Source organism: Bison bison, unplaced genomic scaffold (genome assembly GCF_000754665.1).
Source record: "Bison bison bison isolate TAMUID 2011002044 unplaced genomic scaffold, Bison_UMD1.0 scf7180017864370, whole genome shotgun sequence".
NCBI lineage: Eukaryota > Metazoa > Chordata > Mammalia > Artiodactyla > Bovidae > Bison > Bison bison.
Window position 1 is genome coordinate 2,583,036 of NW_011494942.1, and position 11,509 is coordinate 2,594,544.

Here is an 11,509-nt window from a genome sequence, read left to right on the forward strand (position 1 = left end):
TTTGTGGAGAAGGGGGGAGAAAGGAAATTAAAAACTGTGAACAAAATAACGATCGTTACTTAAAAAATATGATGGTCTCTACCATGTTAGTACATTTTTTGATTCAGGTAACGGTTAGTAGAATGAAACATTCCATGAATGACATGTTAGTTATTAAGCATGTTAGTAACATAGAAAAAGGGCAAAAAAATTTTACAAGAAAAAAGCAGACTAACAAATAGGCCTCCCACAGAGGTAATATTTTTCCTGCCAGTATTGTTCGTAACTTGCTATGAGACAGAAACAGACATATGGCAATGTTCCTTTGTCTCCCTGAGTATGTCGGACAGACATTTAAAAAGACTAAAAGGGACTCAAAGGCCTAAAGCTCATCAGCTGACCACTGCCACCTTCTGCCCAGAAACGGCCCCTCCCCCACCCTGGCCCACCCAGCCCCTGCAAAGTCATAGGAATTGGTTGGCATTGCCCTACTACTCAATTTTACAGCATCATACAGGGACTCCTCCTCAACTCCAAAACTTCCTTCGGTCATATTGATGGACTTTAGGATCACAGTTTACTGCAATGAAACAAAGCAAAGATCCTGACACATAGAATGAGTAGAATGGATTTGTTTTTAATCTGTCCTGCCACACATGCACCCTGGCTGTATAACTGCAGTTTCCTTGGAGCTACCAATTCGCAGTTTGGTTTGTAACCTGAGCAAAGGCAAATCTAGAAAGTGGGCTCCTCAAGCCCCACCCTTCCTTCTGTGCTTCTCTCAAATGAGCCTTCGGCCTCTTGGTGAGAATCTGAGAGAAAAATAAAAAGGGAGAACTAAAGAGACACACGGATAAGAAGTCTGTGGTCTACAGCTACCCTGATGGTGGGAAACTCTCCCCCAGGGCAGGGGCGAAACATGCAGGGCCCCTCCCGTGACACTAAGGCCTCTGAAAGGTCTTGGAGGGTCTCAGGAATCCTTTACTTTTACTCCTCTGCCTCAGCTAGACTAACCCTGCACTCCTAAAATTCCTGGTTGCTTCTCTAGCTTGGACAGTTTAAGCCTTTTAGAAGCGGGAAAGAAAAGGTTAGTCAGTTAACAGCTCAGAAAGAGAAGGCTGTTTTAGTAAAGGAAAACCAGAGACAATCCGGTCATTCTGCAACTGTTCAGAGAAACAACAAATATGTTAAGGATATTAGTTTGAGATCAGCATGTACTGCAGAAAAATTAGTCACTGTCAACACTTTACAAAATGGTACATTGTAATATCATAAAATTTCAAATAGTAACCAAAACTCATCATGTTCAATATATAAGGACAATCTATTCACTTTCATCTGAATATATATATGTATATACTGTAATAATATGTCTCAGTTAAAAGCATACAGTATATGGGGGCCCATAGATAGACTGAAAAAATGGTATTTTTCTAAAATGTAGACACTTGGAAGAATTTTTTAAAAATATAATCAAATAGAAATGGGCAATTAGAAGATGAACTGGTCTCTGCAGAGACATCTGGGGCTTAACATAAGTGTCTGTGCTAAAAAATAAAAATATCTTCATAAATAGATTCTTGAGGAGATGTGGAAATCCCCAAATTCATTTTCCCCCTTCAGGGGCTTTTTCTGTCCTCATTTCAGAGATTGGGCTGGGGAGGAAGTAGGGATCGACACAATCCTGAATCACAAACACATTGTTGTTTGATTTTTCTTTTTTTTTAACTACAAAAAAGGAACTGTGATTTAATGATCCCAATGTACATGCTTTCAAATGATCACCATGAAAACTATAATTTAAAATCAAATAAACAAAAAACCAAAAACACAACAGAATCACACACGTCACAGGAAGGGCAGGTCTCAGGGATGACCTTGCAGCCCTCTGGGAAACTGTCACATGTTGATGAGTCAAAACAGCCTTTGGGCCCCTGGAACTTTCTAGATATGCCCCTGCTCAAGTATGGCAGGAAGATTTATCTCAGAAGAAGAAAAAGCTAATTTGTAAGCGACTCTGAGGAGCCCTATCTCATGTTGTTAGGGTTTTCAAGTACCACACAAACACAGCTGTAGCGAGAAACAAAGCCAGTTACTCTCTTATCCACTGCGCTGTTACCTGACGCAGATTCCTGGTGACTTTCACATCATGCCAGGCATTATCATTAAACTTTCCATTCACGGGCTCCACCAGTGCTTCAAAGGCCCCTGATCCCAAATTAATGACCAGAGAGACAGCTCCATTTTTCAGGGCGAGATTGACATAATCGGCTGATTTCCCGGTGTGAAGCATCAGTCCGTTCCTCTGAAGGGTTTTAAAGGACAGAGTTATTTCATCGCTGCTGCTTTGAATGGGGTTTTGAGACAAGTCGTAGCAGAAGTATTCCGATCCCTTGAAAGTGGCAATATATTCTTCTTTTCCTGGAGGAAAACAGATACACACATGCATAAGTAAAGAAAATATACTATGCAAATTACCAAATCTTAACAGAAACGATCACTAATCAGCCCCCAGATTAACTCTTTGTCTAGTTAACATTCATGACAAGAGCCTTGTCAGAGTTAAACAGCATTGTGAAAAAGTGAAAGGGTTAGTCACTCAGTCGTGCTCGACTCTTTGTGAACCTGTGAACTGTAGCCTGCCAGGCTCCTCAGTCCATGGAATTCAGGCAAGAATCCTGGAGTGGGTTGCCATTCCTTAACAATACTGTAGGTGGCAGCATATTTTTAAGAAACGTCAGCTATTGGGCCATCAACTGCAATAGCTAAATCTGACATTCTTGAAAATTCAATTAATTTTTAAGTATCACTGCAAGAGCTCTGATCAGAGCAAGTAGCTCTGTGATATCTCCAGGGCACGAGTCAGGTACCATAAATACATATTGGATGGTTCTACTCTGCTGGCAACAATAGATTCCAAGTGTTTGCAATATTCTCTCCACCCAACTGAGGTTATTTTAATTTTCAGTGAGGTATTTATATTCAAAAGATCTTCTCAGTGAAGAGCCACATATTTCCACCATTGAGAAACCATAACAAATTATCTGGTGAGGGGAAAGTAAAGAAGAAAAATAACAGAATTTGGTCTGGGAGTGAATAGATTTCTTATAGAGCAAATGAACTTTTTTTCTCCCTGGGTGGAGGGGACAGTGATAGAAGGCCTAATGGCAGAAGCTGGATTTTTTGTTCATTCTCTGATCTCACCAAGCAGATGGCAAGACTGGCTTTTATGAGACTGGTAAGAATTCCAGCACATTCTCAGGGGAATAGCATGTAAATGAGGTCTCAACATTTTCTATATTTCTCAGTCTTCTCCACATTTATTTAGGGGTAACAACGTGGATCCCACAAAATGTTAAATCAAACAGAAATGGTGGCTATTTGGAAAGAGCAGTCTTTTCCCACTAATTAAGTGAGTTTAATCAAAGGAAAAGTAGAAGCCAAAATCTCCCTCAACTCTCTAGGCAATGATGGCATTGTACCAAGAAAAATGAGACCGTATGGTCTGGACTCAGCTTCTAATAAACTATAAACATAGAATTACAAGTGGTACTATAGAATCTGTTTCACTGGTAATACAGCATCTCTACTGTGCCCACTGGAGGGTTCAAAGCCAACAGGGGTCTCACTTTTATCTTTATCCTGGCAATAGGATTTTAACTCAGGACTACTTTCATTCAGTAGACATATACGTCATGTCTTTGCATTGGGGCTCAAATTAAGGTCTCAGCTCATCAGGGTCCAATGACCTGACTCTCTGGATACAGAAAGCATTGTAACAAATACAGGCAAGCAAGGCAAGGCACTGAGTAAGATAGTGAGCACCAAGAATTTTCACAAGAGAGTGAACCCTTGAGGAAGAGTTATTACCTACTAGTAAACTATTAGTGAAGACTAGTGTTCAGGCCAAATCCACTACAGTCTAGTCAGAGTCATAGCAATGACAGCCCGATCCATACTAAAGGGTCCCTTCCCTTCACATACTCAAATTATCAGCTGAAATCCGCAAGTGTAAGCCCAGTGCTAGTCCTCAGCGATAGTGGAATGACCAACACTGACCTAATCCCTTTCTCTGAAAGTCTACGGTTTAAGTGTTTGCTTCTCAGGTCAGTTCAACATGGCAAATGGCTTGATATTGGGAGCCAGGACAACTAAATATTTATGATATAATGAAGGGAAAAAAAAAAAAACACATAGGCTAAAGTATGAATTTAGATCCTAGCGGGCCACAAGTTAAATGTACTGGGGGGCAATTATGCATCTTTTAAAATTTCAATTTCTAAACATGGTTAGTGATACCAGTCTCTCAGGATATAATGAGATTATGCTGTACAGACATCAGGGAAAGTTGGTGGGCACTAGAAATGGTAGATGTCTTCCTCCCAACCTAACTAATGTAATAAATATGATAAATGATCTAAAACAAATAGCATATGCCATATTTCATTATGAAATCTAGAAAACTCTCTTTAAGATCAGTTATAGAACAAGATGCCCGCTATCGACATACTGTGCTTCAAGTCCTAGCTAATGTAGGAAGAATAGAAAAACTTAAGAGCATTATCAAGAGTACAAGTGGAAAAAAAATCACATTAGGAAATATAATTGTACAACTGAAAGACCAAAAGTATCTTCAAAATCTATTAGGTTTAAGATACTTCAGAAAGATTGCAGGGTTCTATGAACTGGGGAAAACCGATGTTTTAAACATATAAACAGATCGATAGATTAGGTGAAATTCCAACAAAAATATCAATGATTTTTTTTTAACGAATTTGAAAAGCTGCTTCTATAAGTTCTATAGGAAAACAAAGAGCCCAAAATAGCCAAGATAGATCAGAGTAAGAATATTAAGGAAGTTTCCTGTGTAAAGATGAACAACAATTAGAAAATCATGATAGCAAAGATAATTCATTAGGATAGACAAAAGGAGAGAATAAAGATAATAATCAAACTAAAAATAATCTTATGCATATACGAAAATGATTTACGTCATCAGGCATTGCAAAAAAGTGAGAAAAGTACAGATTAGTCAAAAAGTGGTGTTGGGACAACAGGTTAACTACATTAATAAAGTGAAATTGAATATTTACATTATTTTGTTTACAAAAATCAATTCTCCATGGACTAAGAACATAAATTAGTGAGGTAAATCTGTAAACTTTTTGTTAAGACAAGAAATTATGATATGGAGGTATGGAAGGATTTATTAAATAGGCATACAAAAACTAATAAAATATCGATATATTCAACTGCATTAAAATTAAGAACACCTGTTTATCAATAATACCATAAAGAGAATAAGAATCTAAATTAAGTTGGCAGAAAATACTTTCATACCATATTAATCTGCAAAGGACTACAATACAGGATTTGCAAACCATTCTGATAAATCAGTTTGGAAAAAAAAAGATGAAAAATGGGAAAACTGGCAAATTATGCTTGGATACAGCTGAACAACAACAACAATTTCATAGAAAAACCAGTATATACTATTAGAATAAATAAAAATATGTTCAATTCTTTGAGTCTTCAGGGAAAGGCAAAACTCAAATTCAGAATTCATTTTGCAGCCATGAAATTGACAAAAATTGACAAGATAGAAAAACGCCCGGTTTTGTAAAAGCTATGGAAAAATAGTCATTGTTATCCAATGCTAATTAATGAGAGTGCTGATGAGTTTAAAATCGACCACCTGCAATAAGCACGATTTGTCCTTATGCTACCCCCATGGGAACATCACATATTATAAAGGTATTGGTCTTCAGAAAATGGTTACCATAATCAATAAAAATAACATTCCCAATTTCTTTCAATCCATTACTCTCTCCTCACTGTTCTGATCATCTGATGAGTAATAGGAATATGGAGCCAAGAGAATTCAAGGAATAGGGAGCCAAAAGAATTCTGGCTCATATCCATATACATACATCAGATATGGTGAGATTCACTTTCTGAAGGGGATATTTGCAAACTTTTCATGCCCATTGAATACTCAGAAGAGGTCTCTGAACCAAAGGGAGTTTTAGAGATCTTCTTCTAACCTGAGTTTTTAGTTTATATCATTCGGAAAGTGATGCACATGAAGTTTAAATGACTATCAAATTCAGAAAATGCCAGTCACAGAAGAGGACTTGAATTCAGCCTGCTACCCTTAAATACTAAATAACAGAGACTGGGTCCTTGAAGAGGCTTGTTGCTAGTTAAGAGGCTGTAGCATTTTATCCAGCAGACTTCACATCATTCCAAATATGATTTATGCAAAATAAATCCAGATAATGTGGCAGAGCCAAAGCAAAAGTACTAAATATTAGAGTTTATGGTTTACTAGATGGAAATCTGTGAAGTTATATGAATGTCAATAACATTTCACACCATCATATTCGTATTACTCAAAAATGAAAATATATCACTCCTTTTATGTTGTTTAATACCAAATTAAGATAATTTAAATTTTCATTAAATGCAACCATGTAGTTTTGGAAGAATTCACCGTGTAGAATATATCTTTACATCAAAAAATCATAAATGAGACATGAATCTAAGCAGGGAAATATTTTTGTTATGTTCTTTTTCAAGAAAGAATTTGTTTACCATATGAGAATATGTAAGTCATTCAGTTTTCTTCAAGAGGACTATAATTCATCCTTGTTACCATACTGTCTTTATTATTAAGTTTTGTGCTATGTCAAATGCAAATGCCAAGTAGCACAGGAAAGAGTTATTCATGCTTTCCTATTGAACAATTAAAGAAAGGGTCTACATCCATTTTAAAAGATAAGATCCAAATATCTTATGCATTTCTAATATGTTCTAAAATAATAAACATCAAAAAGAAATTAGATTCACAATTATAGGAAAAGATGTTCAACTTTATTAGAATTCAGAGAAATACAAACTAAGCCATAACAAAATGTCAATACATTACACCACAATGAATAAAAAAATAAAACAAGTGAAAAAGACAAAATGTACCAAGTATTAGGATGTGGAGCAACTAGAACTCTTATGTATTGCTGGTGAGAACTGCTTTTTGAAATTAGCAGTATCTTTAAAAGATACATTTGCCTATCTTATGACCAAGGAATCTCCCCTTATAAGTATGCCGCTAAGTCACTTCAGTCGTGTCCAACTCTGTGCGACCCCATAGACGGCAGCCCACCAGGCTCCCCCGTCCCTGGGATTCTCCAGGCAAGAACACTGGAGTGGGTTGCAATTTCCTTCTCCAATGCATGAAAGTGAAAAGGGAAAGTGAAAAGGGAAAGTGAAGTCGCTCAGTCGTGTCCAACTCTTAGCGACCCCATGGACTGCAGCCTACCAGGCTCCTCCGTCCATGGGATTTTCCAGGAAAGAGTACTGGAGTGGGTTGCCATTGCCTTCTCCACCTTATAAGTATACATCCAACAGAATGAACACAAGATCATCAGAATGACACACTAGAATGTTTACAGCAGCACTCTGCATAATAACCTCAAACTGAACAGTACTTAAATGCCAATCAATAGTAGAATGGATAAATAAATTGGGGCATAATTATAGAATATTATATTAAACAGCAAAGAGAAATATGGTCTATAATTACATGCAAAAATATGGATAAAACTCATAATAATAACATTGAGTAAAAAAAAAAAAAAGCCAGACAAAAGAGAAGATACTTATGATTTCATTTATATAAAAAAAAATAAAACTAAATCTCTACTGTTGTAAGTCACGGTCTGACTGCCTTTGATAGAAATGAAGAGGAAACTAGTTAGCAGGACGTTGGGGGTACTAGCAATGTTCTGTTCTTGATCTGGGTTTTTTTATGTGTGTGATCAGAGTGCAAACATTCATATAGCTATACACTAATGATATGTGCACTTTCTAGTATTTATACTATATTTCAAAAAATAATTTAAATTCATAATCTAGATGACTGAGAACAAAATAAATTCATCTGATAAAGTCTTTTCTTCCTGATTAATAGGGTGATATGAGCAAGACATTACTTTATTTATAGTACTTTTATTAGTAAAAATGAAAATAACAATAGTAATAAGACCAACTATGCATCACTTTAAAACTTTTCTATGTATATCAATATCCCTTAATACCATTTGCTCTCCAGAGCAGCCTCACATGATTTAGAAAATATAAATAAGCTGCATGGATGTAATTATAATTGTTTGAGGGACCATACTCCAAATGTGCTGATTAATGGATCACTGTCTATCTGAAGGGGGTGTCTACTACTCATCATAGAAATGCTACGACAGAATTAGAGAAACATTTAAAAAATAAACTACTCAAAAACTTGATTTATTTTTCTAATATTCTATATTAATTTGCTTTCTGTTATAATACAACTGGAGAAAGAGATATCTAATGGGTGCCACTGGATTTTAGTCCTCACCAATTTTCAACTATCTTATGACTTGGACAAAAATACACAATTCTTGCTCATCTAGTTTTCTGAAGGAAAGTTCAATGAAAAAAATCTAAATTGCATAAAATCTGGGTTCTATTCTGAGGTCTAAAATCACTCAACTGAACAAGGAAGAACACACAGAAAACATGACTTCCCAGACATACCAGATAAAACAAAGAAAGCTAAATCTAGAGGATTTAGAACATGAATCAAAGTGTAAGAGAGAAGTCACTCAGTTGTGTCCAACTCTTTGCAAGCCCATGGACTGTAGCTGGCCAGGCTCCTCCGTCCATGGAATTTTCCAGACAAGAACACTGGAGTGGGTTGCCATTGCCTTCTCCAGGGGATCTTCCTGATACAGGGATTGAACCTGAGTCTCCCGCACCCCAGGCAGATTCTTTACCATCTGAGCCACCGGGAAACCCCAAAGTGTGAGGAAGACACTCAAAAACCTCAGGTAGGCATGGGTTATATTCATAGCAGTTCTTAGAAGAGGGATGGGATGGTCTTCGGGTGGCTCATGCGTGCTATCACACTCCTATTTAGACAAGCTGGGATTTACTGGATATATATTGAGATGATAAAAGACTTCTAGATTACATAAGGTAGTGTCAAAAGCCTTCTAAAGAAAAATTTTGAAGATATGTGACAGAATCTTCAAACATTAGGAAGGCTATTCCCTAGAGGAGCAATTCCATTTTGCAGCGAATCAGGGGTGTGAATAGAATCAAAGCATAAAAGCTATGAGAAAATATATCTCAAAATAATAGACTTTATAAGAGAGCTATCCATAGGTGGAACATTTCATTTGCTAGAAAACAAATTTCTCATCACAGAAAGGACTTAAACATAACCGAAACTTAACTGGATATGGCAGATGGTGTTCAATCTTTGGATGGTCAACTGAACAAGTGGATCCTTTTTAAGAGCAAGAATTACTGATTTATACTTTAGAGACTGGAATATTTGACAAAAAAAAAAGGTTATATGACTTTTCAAGTTCACTCACAAATTGATTCTCAGAGCAGTACCCCTTCCCATTGCTTATGCTCTGGGTAAAGTCTCACTAATTTTCCCCTATGTTGTCACAACTTTCAAGTTCACTGAACTTCTTTACTAAGTGAAGGACCTGCAAGGAAATGACCCTAATTCCTAAGGCAAAGATATCTATGGTCAGAGAGAAGTCTTACTATTTCCACTTACATGGAGAATGTCAGGCTATTTTCTGAAGGCAAGAACCTGACCTACATTATTGTTCTCGATTATCTTGCTTTTCATATACACAATCCCAAATCACACAGGTTTATAAGGTTTCATTATACCTTAAAATATATTCTAAGGTTGTGCTCAACACAAACCCGGAACTAAAATCAACACATTAAAAAAAAAGTGAACAAAAACTGACATTTGAGTAAGAGACTTGTTTCATTTGTTTTACTGCTCTAGAAGTCAAATACACAAGAATATCATGCCAAAAATATTCTTGACTAAACAAAGGTACACACTAGAAGTTTACATTATTAAATTAAATAACAAGCCTGGCTGTCTCTATGAAGATAAAGCAAGCTTAGAAAAACAGAAAAAAAAGGTCTGCCTATTGAATCACATCCGGTTAAATTCTCAGTTCCTAAGAAGTGTTAACAGAAAACAGCATAGTTTTATTTGCCAAAATCCTTTGTAACTGATACATTAAAATAATCAATTGATCACTGTAAGGAAAAACAGCATTATTTTAAAGGGAGAATAGTTCTTTATCTGGGCTTTCTATCAGATGAAATGTCATAAATCATTCCAAAATTTCCAATTATGATTCAACCTACAGAAATTCTGTGGTTAGCTTCTATTGTTTGCAGCAAGAAATAAAGCTTCATAAAATATTCATTCTTCATGGTTTTATTTCATTTCAGATACACCTCAAGGCAACCAATCTGGAAGTAAGTTGCCAGGTATTCATCAGATAACCCTAGAAAAATAGGCATACTTTAATGATGATATACGTGAAGTCATTAAATATGAAAGTGAAAGACTTAGATATTATTTGACATAATGCTTTAATTTATTAGATGAAGTGAGGGCTGAACAGATAAAACCATGATCACATTAATTAATTGGAGTAGAATCATAATATGTAAACCCCCCTTACTTTCTTTATTCCAATCTTACTCTTCCTTACTCCCTAGATAATGCCATGAAATGAGCCTCTAACTAATGACCAAAAACTAAATGCCATTTACACTTGAACATACTTTAAAAAAATAAAAATAAAAAATAACAGGACACAGTTCAATACTCCAGGACAATTTTCCAATTCTATTGTGCAACTGATTTGCATTTGTTTGTATAACTGCAGGTGCTGGGAACCAAACAGGCCACTCTGTGCCTAACTGGCCTGATGACCATTCACTTCTGCACAGATCAGATGACATGCAGGAAAAGTCATAAACAAACATTCACCAGGTGTGCAATATTGTAATTTCTGGGCCTGCCTTGGGCTCAACTCCCACAGTTGAATCTATGACTAGACTCCATCATCTTTTAACCTGGTGGATATCAGTGACACAATCAAAGCAAAAACACAGCATTGTGTGTGCTGTACTTAGTCACTCAGTCGTGTCCTACTCTTTGTGACACCATGGACTATAGCCCACCAGGCTCCTCTGTCCATGGGGATTCTCCAGGCAAGAATACTGGAGTGGGTTGCCATGCCCTCCTCCAGAGGATCTTCTCAACCCAGGGAAGGCAGATTCTTTACCATCTGAACCACCAGGGAAACCCATAGCATGGTAAATATACGCTTTCCAAAGCAACTCTATATAAACTTATGATTTCTTTGGGTGTCAGTGAATGAATACCTAATAAATAAATAAATAAATAAAATATATATGTATATATAGCATATATACTATTACATATATAATTAGAGGATTACAATGATGTTTATAGCAGATTTATAGATGCTGCTAAGTTGCTTCAGTTGTGTCTGACTCTGTGTGACCCCATAGACGGCAGCCCACCAGGCTCCCCCGTTCCTGGGATTCTCCAGGCAAGAACACTGGAGTGGGTTGACATTTCCTTCTCCAATGCATGATAGTGAAAAGTGAAAGTGAAGTCGCTCTGTCG

General features: G+C 36.6%; 1 protein-coding gene across 14 annotated transcripts in view; it reads right to left on the minus strand.

Annotated features, from left to right (window-relative positions):
• The window catches only part of NRXN1 (neurexin 1), a 1,228,156-nt gene that overhangs the window by 755,522 nt on the left and 461,125 nt on the right, over positions 1-11,509 (minus strand). For all 14 annotated transcript variants that reach the window (XM_010855914.1, XM_010855913.1, XM_010855911.1 and 11 more), the window contains one exon: positions 2,099-2,400. In XM_010855914.1, the coding sequence (XP_010854216.1) occupies positions 2,099-2,400 (302 nt within the window). The remainder of the gene's footprint in view (positions 1-2,098; positions 2,401-11,509) is intronic.